This window comes from Physella acuta, unplaced genomic scaffold (genome assembly GCF_028476545.2).
Source record: "Physella acuta isolate Inbredline_101_S28 unplaced genomic scaffold, ASM2847654v3 ptg000019l, whole genome shotgun sequence".
Taxonomy (NCBI): Eukaryota; Metazoa; Mollusca; class Gastropoda; family Physidae; genus Physella; species Physella acuta.
Window position 1 is genome coordinate 90,218 of NW_026731539.1, and position 20,317 is coordinate 110,534.

Here is a 20,317-nt window from a genome sequence, read left to right on the forward strand (position 1 = left end):
CCCACCTGAACTGGGACAGGCCGTAATTCGATACAAAAATAGTGTCACACCTCCCCTTTGTGTAGGGAACGGTCGCATGGCATTTGACCTGAGCTGACTGGAGATTGTCGGACGCGAATCAGCCCCCCGACCTGACATGGGATGTAAATTTGGGAAACACGTACAGAGCAGTTTTTTTTCGGGGGGTGGGGGGGGGGGGCTTAGGAAGAAACTCTGGTAAAGAGATACCCTATTGTATGCGGACCGATGAAGACGTCCTTTTAGTGAGCAGACGGGATGTCTGTAGTAGACAGTTAGTGACCTGATGAACGCTAGTCCTGACTTTCTTGTTGAAGATGTCGTATATGTAGGCCTACTTGTCTTGGTATATAACAAAATTAACATTCAGTTGCGTGCAGAGGGGTGGGAGGAGGGCGAAGAGAGGGGGGGGGGGAGGCCCTTAGGATCTATATTAGGGGGCATTAAACAGGGTGATTTATTATTATTTTTTGGAAGAAAGTTAAAACTGTTGTTATGTTGTGTCATCTTAAGGATTGATCCGTTCCAAGACAGAATGATCATTACTTTACCGTTTTCATCCAAATTGTTTTATTCAATCGTCTTCCAGTGGTGCTGACATGATAGTCAGCGAATTGTCCTCGTCGCACAACTTTGTAAAAATCGTCCAAAAAAGCGTGACGTTCTTTATGGATGACCCCTAAGTCCAAGAGCTATCAGTGTTTTTCTATTTCTTTTCAACTTTAATTACTTTAGATTTGTTGATTTTGTAATTTGTCTAAAATTCTGTGCTTACTAACACTATCTCTTTTTTTTTTTTAGATACACCTAAAACGCATGAATTTTATATTAACTATAAGTCATTAACAAACAATTTAAAGAACTTTATTTTCCTAATTTTTTGGCACGTGATTGAATTTTCTTAAGTGATTTGGTATGAATTACATAACTGTCAAAAGTTATTTAATATCTTAGCAAGGAAAAAAAACTAAGAACATTGGGTTAAAACATGGGAGAGATAAACATCTGTTATTAAAGTGGAAAGTTTGGCATTAGCTTATAAACTCCAAAACATTTATGTGTTGTTATGTGTGCATGCACATTAAATAAGCCTATATATATATATATATATATATATATATATATATATATATATATATATATATATATATATATATATATATAGATATATATATATATATATATATTTATATATATATATATATATAAAATGGAAAAAAGCAGGCCCCGCGCGGATGGTTGGCCCTAGGCCCCGCGTATTCCTAACGCCGGCTCTGACCTTCAGTAAAGGCTCAGGGGGACAGCCGACCTTGTGACCACTAATCAAACACAATTTTAAAATTTTGTATCATGGTTTATTTAGATTTGATTTCTTTTTCATGCTTTTAAGTTTGCAAAGTGATTAATGAGCTTCTTGAGATCTATTTTAGCGGACCAAATTACTGAATCAATTACAATTTGTTTCATAACATTATCATACTATGCAAATAATCAGATTTTAAAATCCCATCATAAACAACAAAATTTTCTTCTCTATCACCATGGAATGTTAAAGAATTTTTATATGGAACTGGCGTACCCGTCCGCATTGTTGTAACCTAGTCGTACATATTAGGGAGTCAGAAGGGAGATGCAGGTTCCTGGATAGGGCGGGAGGGGCGGTTTAGGGAGTTTCCCACTCAGTTGAGGTTTTTAGCGATACATGTAAATGTACGGGTTCTGGATGTCGTATCTCACAAAAAAGTCAAATTTCAAATTTATTTATACGTTGATTCTCTGAATAGCTTGCCAGAACTGCGGCAGCGCCTGTGGTCTTATTAATACGGGGTGGTCCCCTATCGAAGACACCCCTACCCCACACTCAGCGACTGTGATGTTATTAATGTGGGGTGGATGGACAGTGGACCCTGTTTGACGCCACCCCTCCCCCACATGCAGCGCCTGTGGTGTTATAATTACGGCGTGCTCCCTGTTCGACGCCCCTATGCCTTGCTTACTCTAGCTTTACGGTAGCTACGCCACTGGTGACCATGTGACATCGTTTATGGACGATCTCGTTCTATAAACAGTAAGTTCTATAAAGTATAGGATATATATGCAGATTTTCAAAGAATTGTTACAATAGGTGATATAAGCAGAAATTTGCCATGCGGGGCTGGGGTTACCCATATATAAATTCATATAGGACAATATATGTATATATATATATATATATATATATATATATATATATATATATATATATATATATATATATATATATATATATATATATATATAAAATGTTTATTGTTAACAATATTAGTGAGTTTACTTTGTTAAAAAAGTAAATCACAATATACATAATTATCATGGGAAAAAAATATTTTTTCACCTGACATAAACTGTGTAAGAAAATCTGGCCTTCCAATTTGACCTTTCACCTTCGTGTTGTGGCACTAAGGTTGAAGAGTAACACATCTGTGTTTTTTGGATAAAGTTATTTGTATTTGATTATTTGTATGCTGTTCTTTTACTGTATTAATTCTATAATTAAGGCACAATATTTTGCACATATTCATACAAATTGTTTGATTGTACAAGCAGTATTGTTAAGTTTAGGAACTTTAGTGTTGAACTTGCACTACTTGCACTCAGTGAGAACTTTTACTTTACTGAACTGTACTGTACGGTACTACTGTACGACTGTACGTTCTTGTAGGATCTAGATTCTAGAACTAGATAATCTATCTAGATTCTAGATCTAGAATTTTCTAGTTAGAATCTAGATCTAACTTGATTTTCTAAATCTAGACTAGATTCTAATCTAAGTAGAATCTAGCTTAGAAGTAGAGTGTAGAGTAGGCCTTTTATTCTAATCCTATGCCTATTGTAATTGTTTTGTGTGCCATTTTCTAATAGACTACAACAGAGTGAGTGAACTTCATGAGTAGATCTAGAATCTAGATCTATTCATAACTGATAACTAACTTGTCTCAGTGCTTAGTGTACTGTGTACTGCAGCAGCAACTATTTCTATAACTAGATCTAATTTCTAAATTAAAATTTTAATTTAGAATTTAAGCCAAAGTAAAGTAACTACATAAATCTATATCTTATTATCTAGTTACTTGAACTTTACCTAGGCCTAATAATTAATAACTAACTAAAGTAACTGCTAAGACTTAAGACGCCAACATCGACATAGATTGTAGAACTAAGAACTAAGTGGGGGTGGGTAGGAGGGTAATCATAATCAGCTGAAAAACTACCAAAACTTAACTTTGAGAAACAGCAGTTCACACCTGTTGGCCTATGTAGTAAATATACTATAGAGCCAATAGGGGTTTGGCTGGACTATATATCAAATTATTACACTTATCATTTATGTTTCAGGCTATATATTATATAATCAGTGTACTTGTTCACATCCACACTATTACACTACGTTATACTTTATTTTCATTGTTTGTTTACCAAAGTTAAAGTGTGCACCTGATGTTGTATGGCTTTGCACTTTGTTTAGATTATGCTTTAACTAACTCCACATAGCCTATATCTAGTTAATTGAGGTCTAATTAAAAGTGTGTTGATTAATTAAATATCTATATATATAATTCTCTTCTGGGAGCCGTTAGAAAACAAGCTGCAAGCGTGCCTTTGCAGTCCCCTCTCTTCCTCTCTATAACTACGTAATATTTAATATTGCTTTGTAATATTATATTACAAAGCAATCTTCATTAGAGCTGTCATACTAATTTGATTTTACTGTAAATGCTTACAGAACAACCACTTTCTTTTACTTGTTTGTGTGAAGCTAAAGCAGTGTATTAGGGGGTCTACTAAAGAAAGCAAAATTATTTCATAATAACCCTTATTTATCACTGTAGTTTTATCTAGATGTCATTTTTTTTTAATAATTTGCTAACATTTTTTTTTCAGTACTCATCCCCAATTTTTAAAAAAGATGGTTATTCTACGCCAATTAACCAGTGTTAGCTTGGTTATAAGAAATGCAGCTGTTAGGAATTTTTCATGTAAGTTCAAACTTTATTTTTTGTATCATACTTTATTTGCCAGCATAAATAAGGGGCTTAAAAAAAACAGAATATCTAACAATTAATTAAAAAACTATTTAACATTTTATCTTATTGAAGAAAGTCATTAATATAAAGTTAACAAATAGGCCACTTTCATTTTGTGTACATTGGTTTGACTTTTATTAGTGGGTAAAAACTTCAGGAAGTCTGAGTGAAATAAATGGAAGTTTGTGTGACTTTTTTACATGCACTATTTACATTGCACTATTTTTTTAACTGGGGAAAATTCAAACTTGTAAGCTAAAACATAACAACCATTTGACTAAATATAGAATTACCGTCTACAGTTGATTGCATAACCAAACTAGTTAAAACCTGCAGTGTTATTTAAGTCAAATCACCCTAACATTAGTGACTTATCATCTTGGGTAGAGCTGACTTGCCTTGACTTGTTTTGAAATTACTAATGAACAACATGTTTTCTCAACATGAATTATTTAAAGTAAGCTTGGGTGAAAACAGATCAGAAAGATTTAGAATATATTGTACACAATTATCACCCAAGTAACAATCTTCTTGTATTTGGTAACCAGTATTTTTTGTCATTTGTTCATTTTAGGTTCATCAAGATTTCAGGTAGATATAAATCTATAATAATAGTTTTGCTGTCTGTGTATGTATCTATCTATCTGTGTATCTATCTATCTGTTGGGTACGCTTTTACTGTAGAGAAAACACAACACGTGACGTCACCTGGAGCAAATAAAAATAGTAGAAAAATAGTCTAAAGCCAGGAGAGTGCATAAAATAATATGACGTCATTGATTCTCTAGTAAACATTGAATTAAAAGGCCAATTTTGTCTAATCTTAAACGTGGTTTTGCAGTAAAACATCTAATCCCTCCCCCAGTAGAACCTCTAATCCCCCCCCCCCCCCCAGTAGAACCTCTAATCCCCCCCCCCCCCCCCCGGTAGTCAAATCCCTTCCCCCGGTAGAACATCTAATCCCTCCCCTCCCGCCACCCCCCGGTAGAACGCCTAATCCCTGCCCCGGTAGAATGTCTAATCCAGTGGTTCCCAACCTTTTTCGAGTGGCGACCCCCTTTTATAAAAAGTAAGTGACCCGCGACCCCCATAGAATTAAAAAGCCGAAATTAGTATGGAAAGTAATAAGCACTATAATAAGATTTGCTAGTAGACTTTCAATATGAACTACTCTTGATAACTGTTGTAATAGCATGAGTAAAATTGCATACTATTCACTAAACCTTCGTGGTTAAGTTTTTAATTTAAAAAAAAAATTTTAACGCCAACCTATGTCATTATAAGTATCTTAATTTTGTTTTTAATCAAAGAATAGTGTTGAAAATATATTCTCGAAAAGTCAATAAATTTTACGTTTGGGTATGAATGGTGAATACTACACCAAAATTGCGTCTGCAGTTTTTCATCTTACTCGGAATCATTCTGCAAATCAAAGAATTCATCTTGTAATTCATCGGGAATGCTGGCAACATCAATGGAAGAAGAGCATGGATAATGCGTAAATGCAGATTCCTCTTTTTTCAGCTCAGAGAAATAGCGATGCAGTTCGTTTTCAAGAGATTCAAAATGCCCATAAATCGCTTCTTTCAAAATTTTAATTATCTCCCAATCAGATTCATCTACCACACCGCAGAGTTTCTCAAATTAACAATATTTCCAAGATTTATTTTCTTTACCGATTTTGCAGCTTTGATAAAAATGCCCCGAGATTATCATGGAAAGTTGTAATATTCGTTCATTTTCCCTGAATCTTCAGGTTAAGCTTACCTTGATGTTCGAACACATCTGCTAGGTATGATACTCTCTTAAACCACTCTATGTCGTTTTAAGTATACCAAAAAGTCTCGTTTCCTTTGCACTTTCAAGAACAATTTGATTTCAGATTTCAATTCAAAAACACAATTTACAACATTTCGTTTGACAGCCAGCGTACTGTAGTGTAAAAGAGCAGAACGTGATCTATATTAATGTTTTTGCTCAGTTCTTTGAAGGCTCCAGATTTCATATAATTTACGACTTATACTAGCAATGGACTCTTGATGTCGATTGGTTAGGGTAATGGTTAGGGAGCTAAATCTTTTCTGTTTTCTGAAAGCCCGATTTTGAGCTAAACATAGATGGCGCACCATCCGTACAAACCCCCACAGCCGTTCTAACCCATTTTAAGCATCCCGTTTAAAAAAAAAATAGTATTTATTTTTTCCATGCTATCTTCACAAAATAGCAACTCTTCTTTGCTATTATCCGCATGAATATAGACACAGACTAGCAACTGCCAACACGAACTCACGTCTGTTGATTTATCAACTTGAAAAGCAAACAATGGTGAAAGCTTAATTTCAATAAAAATGTGTTATTTAACATTAACGTACATGCAGCGTTTGATGAGATTTTCTCCTATTTTTTTTTTTTTTTTTGCTTGGCATTTTCTATCGCGATTTTATTTGATGCTTGCACTAATGCTGGTGAAAACTTCCTGTTCGATCAAGTCTCTGGCGTTTGCAACTAGCTTCTTACCGACGAAAGAACTCCATATATTTTTGTGTGTGTTCCGAATGACTCGTCTCAAATGACGTTTTAGTTTTGAAGATTGTATACATGCGTGACTGAGAACAACTTTGTACAATGCGCTTTGTTTCTTCTCTATTACATTTCCAGTGATGTTAATAAAGCCGAATTTCAAATTTTTTTCTAAATATTTATGTTTTGTTTCAAACTACTAAGGTTTAGTATACCAGTTGGCGACCCCCCAAAAAGACCTTCGCGACCCCCAGGGGGGTCGCGACCCCCAGGTTGGGAACCCGTGGTCTAATCCCTCCCACCTCCTCCGGTAGAACGTCTAATCCCTTCCCCCGTTAGAACATCTAATCCCTCCCCTCACCCCTGGTAGAATGTCTAAGCAACCCCCACCCCCCCAAAAAAAAATACAATTTGTATAGAAAATATATACTTTTACCAGTGTCAGACCCCCTCTTCAGAAAAATGCTCTGCAGTAAACACAAGGAAAAAACTTTCACAATCAAAACTGAACTTCCCAAAGCTATGCGAAAAAGAATGACGTCATTTAGTCTTGAGTATAAAAGGAAAATGAAAATTTAATGACATCATCAATATTTAATCTCTCGACCTTTTTTGTTTCCTGCCTACTCTCTAACAAGATTACTCTCTAGCAAGAGTAACAATGAAATTATGTCAGAAAACAAATGACGTCATTTCAAAGTTAAATTTTTGCTAAACAAGAATACCAACAAAATGGTTGTTTTGTTTTAAGCTGCAGAGAACAATACAATCAATAAAGGTAGGAAGTTTTAAATTGCGTTTATCTTATATTAGTAAAAGCAAGGCTACTCTTTCGTACCTGATAATCCTCAACAGATGAGGAGATGGTGTGATCAGCATTATATACCCATCTGTCTTGACTTTCACTAAAACGTGATTCAGGTACCCATTTCAGTTTAGAGCTGGGTGGGCTAACGGGCGTTCTACGGACTAAAGCCCAGGATCCGAACTCGACACTTGTGTTAGCAGTTCGATCACGTCTTCCCGTATGGTTAAAAAAAAGGTTTAATTATAGATCTAGATTTAATGTTTGATGATAAAGACCACACATTTAGAAGAATACTTATAGTTTGTTACATTATAAGCTGTATAAATAAAGCAAAATTCTGAAGAAATATTCATATTTGCGAATGAAGGTGTTTACTAGAACAAGTAAGATTTTAATAAGTACAGTCAGGGATTTTCAAAGTTCCGAAAAATGTATCCAATATAAAACTTAAGTTTTTCCATTATATGTTTTAGGACTTGGAATATAAGTCAGAATTTCAGATAGGGTAGTAATAGTAGAGCATAATAGGTCAGAATCTGTAACATTGATGTTCTTCTAAGAAACATAAAATAGCGATCTCTCTAAATTTCTGACATTGTATAAATAAGTAAATAATTATTTTTCTCCAAAGATTAACGACAGCAATTGAATGAACACCACTGAGCCAATGTCACACAATTTGGTACTGGAGGAAAAGACGTAAAGCTTAAGAAAAGAAGGCTCGATGGAAAGCCAAACAAGATGAAGAATCCATTGCTAGAATTTGGGCAGCAGAATTAGCGGCTCAAAAACAAAGCCCAGAAGTATGCTGGGAAGATGTGCCGATGCAATGTCGATTTTCTCTAAGTTCAGAGCACCGGATCTTTTTATAACATTTACGGCAAATCCAAACTGGCCAGAAATCATGGAAAATTTGCTTAACGTTGAAGCCATGCCAGATTGTCCTGAGTTGGTAGCGGATGTTTTCAACTTAAAATTCAAATCACTGCTCAATGAACTGACCATGAAATATATTTTCTGACAAATTGCAGCCTGTGTATACACAATTGAATTTTTAAAAAGAGTCTTGCCACATGAACATATATTAATTGTTCTGACATCGGACAATAAAATTTCTACTATTGAACATATAGATAAAACTGTTTGTGCTGAAATTCCATCCGATGACCCTATTTTAAGGAACATTATACTGCGCTGCATGGTCCATGTGGTGTTGCCAACTCTAAAGTGCCCTGCATGGTAGATGGGCAATGCAGCAAATTTTCCCCAAGCTGTTTCAAATGGAAACACATTTAAATGAGAATGGATATCCTTTGTACAGAAGAAGACAAGGCATAGAAGTTGAAGTTAGAAGAACCAAATTAGATAACAGTTGGGTTGTTCCCTACGTTTTCCTTCTAAAGAAATATAATGCTCACATAAATGTTGAAGTGTGCACATCAAGGCGTGCCATCAAATACATTTACAAATATATTTATTAAGGCTTTGACTGCGCAAACATGATGGTAACAACAGGAGAGAATGAACAAAATGAGATCGCGAACTACATCGATGCACGTTATGTCAGTCCCCCAGAAGCGATGTGGCGTTTGCTGGAATTTAAGATGCAAGACCAATCTCATGCTGTGGTTAGACTCCCAGTTCACTTGCCGCACCAGCAAAGAATCTTTTTTAAAGAGGGACATGAAATGGAAGCCCTGGAAGCTGCGCGCTCTGGCAAGACTAAACTTGAGGCTTGGTTCGAATTAAACCAAAAAGATCAAGCTGCTCAAGCCCTGTTGTATACAGACATTCCAAACCACTATGTCTATGGCAAAAACAAATGGGAGAAACGCCCCCTAGGTGGAGCTAAAATCATTGCTAGAATGTACATGGTGAGCGTTAAGGACGAAGAAAGGTTTTATATGCGCATGCTCTTGCTTCATGTCCCAGGAGCCACACATTTTGAATCCTTAAAAACAGTCAACAACCAGGTGTATGCCACTTTTAAGGAAGCAGCCTTCCATCGCCATCTCCTAAGCAGCGATGAAGAGTGGGATAATTTTTTAAAAGAAGCTGCAACGTTTCAAATGCCAAAGGAGCTCCGACAGACATTTGCTTTTATAATTGTGTACTGCAATCCAACAAATGTGCGCGAGTTATGGCTAAAGTACGCATGGGACATGAGCGTTGATTTCCTTCGTAACAACACGCATGAGTTTTCACTGAACATGGCGTTGCATGACATTGACCATGTGCTCAAACAGCATGGACTATCGTGTGCGACAGTTGGCCTACCAACACCAACAGGTAGCCCACTAGACTACAAGTTGTTTAATAACGAAGAAGGACAATTGGAAGGCGACACAAGAATATCTACCATGAATGATAAACTGCGAGAAGCCGTCAGTAAAAAAAATCGAGGCTGTTGAGAACCCACATCAAAATAATCGCAATTTTTTTCTGGATGGTTCGGTGGTTCAGGGAAAACATATTTGTATGCTACGTTGTTGTCCTTCTATTGAGGAAAAGGACAAATAGCTCTTCCCTTTGCAACAACCGGCTTAGCTATAACAATGCTATAAGGTTGAAAGACCGTTCATAGTGGTTTCCAGCTACCTGTTCCACTCCTGGAAACATCCGTTTCATCAATGAGAGCAGCATCGCCAGCCGCTGAAGAGCTACGCCAAGCTGTACTTATAATAATAGATGAGATAACCATGTTATCAAAGTACGGGCTTGGGTGTATTGATTTACTGTTGCGTGAGGTGATGCTTATCGATAAGCCATTTGGAGGAAAAAAAACATTGTTGTTGGTGGTGATTTCAGGCAAAGTTTACCTGTTGTCCCGGGTAGTAGTAAGGTGGATATATTGGAGAGTTGCCTCAAGTCCAGTCCTTTTTGACCCAATTTCACATAACTGCCTCTGACAGCAAACATGTGCAGTGCAGGTCAAAACATGCACAACAAATGGCTCTTAGATATTGGGTGTGGCAGAACACCTAGCCTGCCAGGACTACCCGAAGAAAGTGTCCAAATTTCAGATCACATGATCGTGAATGACAGTTTAGTTGACTCTTATTTTTCCAGAAACCGGCATATTCACCAGCATTGAAGAAATAGCTAAACATGTAATTTTAGCGCCAACAAACAAGAAAACCCTGGAAATAAATAGCCAGATTATTTTTTAAATCCCAGGAAGATGCCACGAATATAATAGTTCCGATTCGGCAATATCAGAGGATCCTAACGACAGTCTGAATTATCCGCCTGAGTTCCTCCACGAACTGACTCCATCAGACGTGCCACCACACACACTGATGCTGAAGAAAGGAGTTGTCATAATGCTGCTGTGAAATTTGAACCCCCAGCAAGGACTGTGCAATGGAACTCGATTACTAATTACCCATCTTCACACCAATGCCATTAGAGCAATTGTCCTTTCAAGCTGCAATCGAGGCTGTGTTGTGTTGATACCTAGGATAGATTTGGCTCCAAGTGATTCGAATCTGCCATTCACTCTTAAGCGTCGGCAGTTTCCAGTAATACCAGCCTTTGCCATGTCTATCAACAAGTCTCAAGGCCAAACATTTGAACGTGTAGGGATACATCTTGACGAGCCTGTGTTCTCGCATGGGCAACTTTACGTGGCTTTATCAAGATAAGAGAATCCTAGTCAAGTTAAAATATTTGTCAAAAATACTGTATTTCAAGGTAAGAAAGAATAGATTGCATATACAAAGAATGTAGTCTATCCTGAAGTTTTGTAATTAGGTAACCATAGTTCCAAGTCATTAGATGTAAAATACTTATTTGAAACAATTTATTATGTAAAGTATGTTATTCTAAAAAAAACATGAATGTATCAGTTGTTTATATTTAAGTTAAATCTCTTTTTGAGTAATAAATATCACCAAGGATCAAATGATATTCTATAAATTTCAACTGATACTCATTTGCGTAATCTAAAAACACTTGACCAATTGTCTCATTAAAATTATATTATTCTAAATAAAATGTATTTGTCAAATAAGCATGTTAAAATACTTTTAAATTATTTCTCCATTTTCATGTAATTTGAAACAACAGGAATATATAAAATGTGTATTTTTAAGTGTATATATTTTACTGATTGAAAAAAAAATCTCTAACCACTCATAGAATCTATATTTTGTACTAATACTTTTTCTAGGCATGGGAAAATATTTTTGAAATATGACTCCTTTTTGAAATGTAATGCTGAACAATATTATTAACTGGAACATTTATGTTTAAATGAAAATCTTATAGCAAATAATAATGATCTTGACATATCATAAAATACAAATTTCTAATTCATAAATAGTCTTATTTTGAAAATTTAAATACAATGTATATACATACAATGTATATTTATAAGTTGTTTATTTTTTATTTAACACCTCTTATTGATCGAATAAAATCTCACCAGATAATATAGAGTATTAATTACTATTCTTTCTAAGAATGTGAAAATACTTTTGATATATGTCTCCATTTTCATGTAATTCTTAATAATATGTATGCAAATGAAATGTTCATTTTTTTTTTAAATTTTAGATCTTTCAGTAAATGTTAAAGATCGCAATGATTCATATAAAATCAATTTTTTTTCAGAAAAGTTATGAAAAATTAAATTCTTTTTTTTTAATATATTGTTGAAAATATGCATATGCATTGAAAGTGTTTTTTTCAGCTTAGATCTTAGGGTAATTGATAAACAACTTAACAGATGTGCATTTAGTTAATATTCACTCAAGTCTTCTTTATTGTATGTAATTCTAAATACAATTAATGTACCGATTATGAATTTTTCAGTTTAGATACACATTTTAAATGATCATAGATATAATTCTATAATATTTGTAATTGATACTCAAGCTCAAAATGTAAAAATATTTTCAATGTTTCCTTTAATTTATGTAATTCCACAATTATGTTGTATTGGTTGTTATGTTCAAGTGTAAATCTTAATGATGTTTTCTTTAATTGGTTATTTATATTCATATATTCAAGTGTAAATCTTATTAATTTATTCTTATTTAAATAGAGCATATTATATATATATACATGTTAACAATCTTTTGAAACAAGTGTGTTTTATTTTTTTAACTAAGCAATTATGTATGCTTTAAATGTTTATGTTCAAGTTTTGATATTGTATTCGATTATAACATTCTCAAGGATCATTAAATAAATGTTTTAACTGATGGAAAGTAAATTTTATAAAATGTTTTTCTTTATTTTGTGTAAATTTGTAAATTAAATCACACGTTATATCAGACACAATTGAAAAAAAAAGATGTATTTTTTTACGGATCGGTTACTTATAAAATGCTTATAACCTCTGGATGAAATCTAAAATAGTAAATATCAGCCTAGCGCCCGTTGTAATCCCCTCGCAACGGGCCTAGTATTTAAGTATTTTTATATTTATTTAGATAGATATTTAAATTCCTATAACATTGTTTTTTTTATAAAATTACTTTATTTTGAACCATGCTCTTCACTCTTTAAAGTAATAACTGAACAGCTTAAATATTTAGATTGTGATCAGCATGATAACATTATGTCTCCCTAGGCAGAAGAGTCCCCTGTAGGGTTTGTTGGTCTAGGAAATATGGGAGGACACATGGCCAGGAATCTTTTAAAGAAAGGTTACCCAGTGGTGGCATTTGATGTCTCTAAGTCTTCTCTTGATGCCCTGAAAAGTGACGGTAAAGCTCAGTTTGTTTACTTTATTCAGCAGTTCACCTCAAATTGTCTTTGCTAGTTTTCTTAAATCATAGCATAAAGGTAATATAATATCTTGTGATATTAAAAAAGGAAAGATATAAATGTTTTCATTATTTTTTAACATATTTATCATCTGTCAATGCTCATTGGCGAACAAGGCATCAACAAGTCAGTGCCATTTATTTCTCTAGCAATAACCTCTACTTGTTGGAATGTTAGGTCTCTTTCCTTCAGTTCTTTTTCCATTATCTTTTCCATGTTTCTTTTGGAAATTTTGTTTTCACTTGTTGTAGTGTTCTGTTGTAGTTTCTGTAGCAAACCTTTTTTTTTATAAGATATCTATCCCTAAGCTAATTCTCTTTGTTCATCCTAACTTGGGACAGGCAGTACGTGATCTAGTTTAAGTTAAAGTTTTATATTCACCCTGTATTAGGTGCCAGTATAGCCAACTCACCAGCAGAAGTAGCTGCCAATGTCAGCAGGCTGGTCTCCATGTTGCCAGCTAGTGCTGAAGTACAGGAAGTTTACACTGGGAAAAATGGCATTTTGAGGTATACTTGCTTTGGTGTTAATTCTTACATGGTTTTCTACCTAGTATTTTTTTTTTCTAAATACCAATTCAATAGCACTTTTAAAACTTTATTTCCTATAAAACATATCTAAGTGGTATAAAAGTGAAATCAACTTGCTATTGTTGTTTTTTTTTTTTTTACATTAATACTTTATTAATAGACGACCCATTTTTTAAGTAGATTTTTTATATTATTTATATTTAGTATCAGAATGATATTCTTCTTGTTAATCTTCATTGTTCTATAAATAAATGAGAAAACAATCATCCTTTGCTGTGTTGGTACTAAAAACATCTATTAAAATATTAATTCAGTCAGAATATGAAAATAACACTGGGCCTAAAGAGTTAATAAAAAAAATAGAATAATATATTTTTAAATACATTTTGCTCACCTGTCTTTTACAGGCCTAAAATATTTTAAGTTCTTTAATTAATAAATGGTAATACTTCCAGCACTGTCAAGAAAGGGACACTACTTTTGGACAGCAGCACCATTGACCCCTCAGTATCACAAGAGGTGGCTGCTAAAGCTCAGAAAATTGGGGCTGTGTTTATGGATTCTCCAGTCTCTGGTGGTGAGTTTAACATAAACAGTATTTTATTTTCTCATTACTGCTCTAGTTCCTACATAGATCTGCACACAAATTATTAGGGTAGCTAAAGTAATCTTTCATTATAAACTGGATGTTAGGTATAGTTTTTAAGTAACAAATAAACTGGTTATTATCATAACTATATCTATACATAGTACAATTTTTCACAAAATAACTCTCTAAAAGAATTTTGTTAGAATTGCAAGATTAAAATATATAAATAACATTTTATTAGCAATCAGATCTGTGTATACTATGGAGAGATGTTTCTGTATTGTCATGTTTATGTTATAGTATTTTTGCGTCGCCTAGCAATAGAGAGCTAGACTGCTAACCCAAAAGTCTTGAATTCAAATCCGTGCTCAAATCAGTAGAACATCCCTGATTCCACTCAGCCCTTATGGGTATCTAACTGACGTTAAGGAAACAAAAATGGTTGGGCATAGTGCTTACCACATTATCCCCCTGTATGCTGAGTTCATAGAAACATATAAACTCTACTTCATCTGCCCATGTGTCTTTGGCACAAACAGAAAAAGATGATGGTTTCTGCTACATATGTGAACTGTAATCTTGATGTCCTACTTCTGTAATCTCAATATCTTCTCTCTAACAGGAGTGAATGCAGCCAGAGATGGAGTGCTGACCTTTATGGTGGGTGGACCAGAGTCCAGCTTTGAACAAGCCAAGGCTCTACTGGACAACATGGGCAAAAATGTTGTCTACTGTGGCCCAGTGGGCACTGGACAGGTCAGTGAAAATATTTGGATGTTTGCTTAGAAGAATGTATCAACCTGGTTCTGAGAGGGTTTGAGTAATTTCAATAAAAGTATTGCTGTTTTATTTAAATATTCTTATAAAACTTAATTTTGTTATGAATTCAATGTATTTAATATTGTTAATAATTTAGGTAATCATCCAATATTTGATTTAAAAATCCTGTGTTGATTTTTTTTTTGGCATGGCCTCTAAAATGAAAAAAAAGACATTTAAAGGAATTACTAATAATGCACACAGATGTATTAATTTGTATTTCAAAACCCAAAAGCATGATCAGTATAATTAAATTGTTTCATCGTTCATCTTCCAAAATTTTATACTAATAATACAATAAAAAGTTGTTTCAAAATTGATTTGGCCATGAAAGCTGTATAAAACAAAAGCCTTTAAGAAAAGTCTTATTTTCAGCTACATTTGGTTGCCCAATAGTACAATTAGGCACTTCAAATTTAGTCTTATAGTGTGTATCCTAAATGAATATAAATGTTTTTAGATTGCTGTGTGCTTAATATTTTCCATGATGTGTTGTATTTTACAGATCAATTATAATATTCTATTTTATTCTATGATATGTTTTTCTACAGGCAGCCAAGATCTGTAACAATATGCTACTTGCAATATCTATGATTGGAACCTCAGAGACCATGAATCTGGGTATCAGGTAAGAATTCTTTGTATTTTAATAAAAGATAAAGGTAGGCAACCAGTCTATCTTTCAATGCACCAGTATTATTAACTGTTATCTCCCTTTACTTATAACTAAAGTGCTTTGTTTATTTTTAGTTACAAAATTTAAAATTAAGTTGGCAGTCTTATTACGCCTTGATAAACATAACTAAAATGGACCTTACTTTTTAGGCTGAGCTTAGACCCTAGGAGGATAACTATAATAAGCTACATTTTACACCTTAACCCTTTGAGCCCTGGCCTCCCTGACCTAATTTCTCCCATTTCCTGAGCTCCCAGGCCCAAACCGATTTTCACTTATCTGTTTCTAACTTTGCCTATAACTTTTGAACCGTTTGAGATAATCAAGCCAAATTTGGTATCCAGACTCAGGATCAAACAACAATGCAGCAAGATTCGGAAAATCTTTATTTTGTTTTACAATGTTTGAACAGAACAATGTATATAAAACGAACACATCATTATTGTTTTGATAGAACATAGAAGAAACCAATTTACATTTAGAAATTGTTTTTTTATTATTGATACCTGGCCATACTAGTTCAACGCCAGAGGTCCACTTTTGTGTGATAACTTTCAAAACAGTTATCACTGCCGGACCCGATGCAAAGAAAAAATTCGCATGTTTTGCACCAGTAAACAGTTTTTTTTTGTTTCGGCAAGTCTTTGTCCTTGACAACACGTGCATCAGAACGTACTTGAACCATTTCATTGTCACTGTCAATTTCAATGTCACTGTGTTCAGTCTCAAATTCAACGTCACTATCATCACAATATAGACTAGGAATATTATCTTCTTCATCAGAATCAATAAGAAGTTGTATTGCCTGAGATGCAGTCATTCTACTTCTTTTGTTGATAGTTTGGTCTTTTGCTTCATCTTTTGCACCAACTTTATGTGATGAAGTCGACGGCTGTGGCTCAACTTTTTGTTTCGGCGGCATTGCTACAAAATGTAAACACTTTCACTTTTCCTAAAAATCAATTTTAAAATCATAATCCCGCACTCAAAAGACATATGCGCAGTTTTAGTCAGTTTTCCGCTAATTATATTTAATTAGATGGTATACCGGCCGCTAGGAATATGAAGCTAGATCATCGGGCTGGAAAACCGGCTTTTCGGACATATATGCCCAATGTTGAAGCCGGTTTACCGGCCTGGCGGGCTCAAAGGGTTAAGCTCAGTTTTATTTACACTAAATTAGACTATTTTTTAGACTGGGCTTAGACCCTAAGCTTATAAAGAAACTAAGATAAAATTAGCCCTACTTTATAGGTTGGGCTTAGACCCTAAGCTCCTGGCCAAGATTCTAAACATGAGCTCAGGCCGCTGCTGGTCCAGTGAGGTGTACAACCCTGTACCTGGTGTTGTGGCTGGTGTCCCCTCAAGTAATGACTACAAAGGTGGATTTGGTTCAGCTCTTATGGCTAAGGTGAGCAGGAGATTCTTAAAGTTTTTAACACAAGAATTACTATCTTAACTGAAATAGTATTAATCTTGTGTGAACTATCTCGTAATTTGAAGCATTATCCTTGAAGTTACTTAATGTATTTGTCTCACCATTTGTAATATTAAACTAAAATGTGAATGGTATTTTCATCTACACCAGTACTAGCATATCAGAATATTTTTTCCTTAATTAAAAAATAAATCTAATTAACACTATTATTTTCACTATGAGTATTCCGGTGACCGTAAATAGAAAACTGTGCACCAAAAAAGTGCGGAAAAACATTTTTATTTTCTAAATTTGAGCATCTATAAAAATTTACAAATGACCACATGTACATTGTAGCATATTAAAACACTTTTCCATTAGTATATTTTGCACGTTTTTCTAATGTGCAGTTTTTTATTTGCGCATTTTTCTGGGAACCCTTATTGCTTGTTGGTAGACTGTTACATAATCAAAAAGAACAAAAATGATCTGAATTTAAATGGGTTTGTGTTTTCATTTTAAAAAGTAAATTCTGTATCATAACTTATATTAGGTATGCTGGAAATCATTTATTAATACTTTAAAAAAAGTTTCTTGTATTTTGATTCAATGTCTAAATGTATTTTATTTTAATGAACAACTTTTGAATGTCTCTGCCACCAGGATTTAGGACTTGCTCAAAATGCTGCCACCACGACAAAAAGCCCCACCCCCCTGGGGTCTCTCGCCCACCAGATCTACAGGACAATGTGTAACCATGGTTACAGCGGTAAAGATTTCTCCTCCGCCTTCCTCTTTCTACAAGACCAGGACAAGAAGAAATAATTGCCCACAGTGTTAGCTAGCAGTATAGAATTTGTGTGTGTGGTGTGTGACAGTCCATTTGAAATATCCAGGGGCTAGTGATGTGTATGCTAGATAATTGAACCCAAGTATTGTATTTCCTGTTGTTGTTTTTGTTGTCAGACAACCTAGTGTGTTGATGTTATGTATGTGGTACGTTCTTGTAAAACACCCATTCAAGATGACGATTTGCAGAATTTGCAGATTTACGTATTGTTGAAATCATCAAAGAATTTTTAATGTATAGAACTCTTGATTCATGTCATTTGTGTAAGTTAATTTTTTTTAGATCTTATTTTTTGGTGTATTGAAATAAATAGATTTTTATAATTTAACATTATAATTTAATTTCAGTCCTTTGTACACAATTAAAAACTAGCTATTAGTATATTGATTTATTGCTCAGTGATTGTATGTCAGAAGTTTATTTAGTGGTCTGTATACTTTGTAAATTTTAGCGTCTTTAATATTATTTACAATGAGATATAAAGAATGTTTTTTTTTAATTGTAACTTTATTATTTTTAGAAAACAGTTACTCTCCTTTTTACAAATGTTCAGTATTTTATTTTTTAAATTTATTTTTTGAGCTTCTACTGCTATCAGTGTACTTGACTAGGTTGTTTGCTATTTTTGGTTAAGTTTGATATTTATATTTTATTGATCATTATTCTCTAACTTACCAACAGCTAAAATAATGCATTTAATCAACGTTCCCAACAAGTATTCTGTAGGAAATGAATCTCAACTTTGTCAAATTTTCCTGCATTCTGTGTAACATTTGGGTTATGTATCTTAAACTAAGACACTGGTTTACATTTTTGGTATCTTTAATGTACAGTTGTTTCCTCATCTTTTTTTTTTGTTTCTATAATAAAAAAATATTCTTGGATGATGATTCACTAAATGGCTTTATGTTATGTTTTACAGGTGTTTTAAGTCTTAATCATCATCTTTTCCTTTTCGTTCCCAAGACACATAGGACAGTCACAAAAAGCTCCCTCCACTTTTGTCGGTATCCGGCACTATTCCTGGCAGTCCCCCAGTGACAGTCCTGCCTCTGCCAGCTGCTTCCCCGCTGCGTCTCCACGTCTCCCCTGGCCTTCCTTTTCCTTGTTTTGTGCCATTCCTGTGGTATCATCTGGATTAATTTTTAGGACGTGCCCCATCCATCGCCATTTTTTTTTCAATTATTTTTTTAAACTTCTTCCATTTCTCCTAGTTGTCTATAATTGGAGATGGTCTTGCCTTTTATCCTTCGCTAGCAATTTGTTCGGAAAGAGTCCAGTGATCTGCTAGAAGTAGTTGTTACTTTCCAGCATTCACTGCCAAGCAGTATGACGCTAAGGACATTACTTTTGCAAAGTATGCATTTGGTCACTGAGGAGATTTTGTTTGATCACCATGTTTCAAAGACTTTCATTTGGCTTTAGAGATTCATGTTTTAATTTCAGTTGTATTGGCTCCTTCATTATTGACAATGTTGCCTAAATGTGTGCAATCTTTTACTTCCTTTTCTTTTGTGTTGCTTATTTTAATAGGTCCTTGACTAGATGTATTTTGTTTCACAAATTTGGTTTTTGTTTAGTATGAGTCCAACTCCTAAGCAAAATAATTAAGTCTCTTTAGTTTTTCTTGCATGTCTTTTGACTGCTGGTTAGAAGAGTTATGTCGTCACCGAAATCCAGGTCTTCTAGGCTAGTTATTAGTGTCCATCTGATGCCTCTCGCTGTGTCCATAGTTTTTGTCATCAGTTAATCAATTACTAGGTTAAAAAGGAGAGGGGACAGCTTCCTTGTTTGACTTCTATCGGAACCATAAATGGGTCAGTGATATGACTACAACATAACTTGCATTGAAACCCTTCCTATGTGATTTTGATGGTATTTTTTTTCCAGTATGGGGGAAGAAAAATGCCACCAAGCAGGAGTAGCTGTAATGTTGAACAAACAAGTTTCTGGAAAATAGACGCATTGATCAAAAGTGAATTCAAGATCGAGTTTTAAAAAATTCGTACATCAATCTATAAGTGGAGGACATGAAACCGGCTACAGGACATTAACCCCCCCCCCCCCCCCCACCGGACATTTACCCCCCTGGGGAATTACCCCCACCCCATCAACCAAAGTAGAATCCTGATTCCAACTCCAACTGTATACCAATATATTACCTTAATCCTAACCGTAAGACAAAGATGATGAAACATAAGAATTCACCTCACCCTAAAATAAAACCAAACCCAACACTACACATTGATTT

At 34.4% G+C, this 20,317-nt stretch overlaps 1 protein-coding gene across 1 annotated transcript; it reads left to right on the forward strand.

Annotated features, from left to right (window-relative positions):
* The first annotated feature begins 2,445 nt into the window (after positions 1–2,445).
* On the forward strand, positions 2,446–18,939 carry LOC131939727 (3-hydroxyisobutyrate dehydrogenase, mitochondrial). Its single transcript, XM_059298209.1, has 10 exons — positions 2,446–2,517; positions 3,940–4,034; positions 4,657–4,673; positions 12,989–13,124; positions 13,577–13,694; positions 14,171–14,292; positions 14,927–15,060; positions 15,675–15,751; positions 17,054–17,210; positions 17,880–18,939. The coding sequence occupies exons 2-10, from the start codon at positions 3,965–3,967 to the stop codon at positions 18,039–18,041; spliced, it is 993 nt and encodes a 330-aa protein (XP_059154192.1). The 5' UTR covers positions 2,446–2,517; positions 3,940–3,964; the 3' UTR covers positions 18,042–18,939.
* The last annotated feature ends 1,378 nt before the right edge of the window (positions 18,940–20,317 follow it).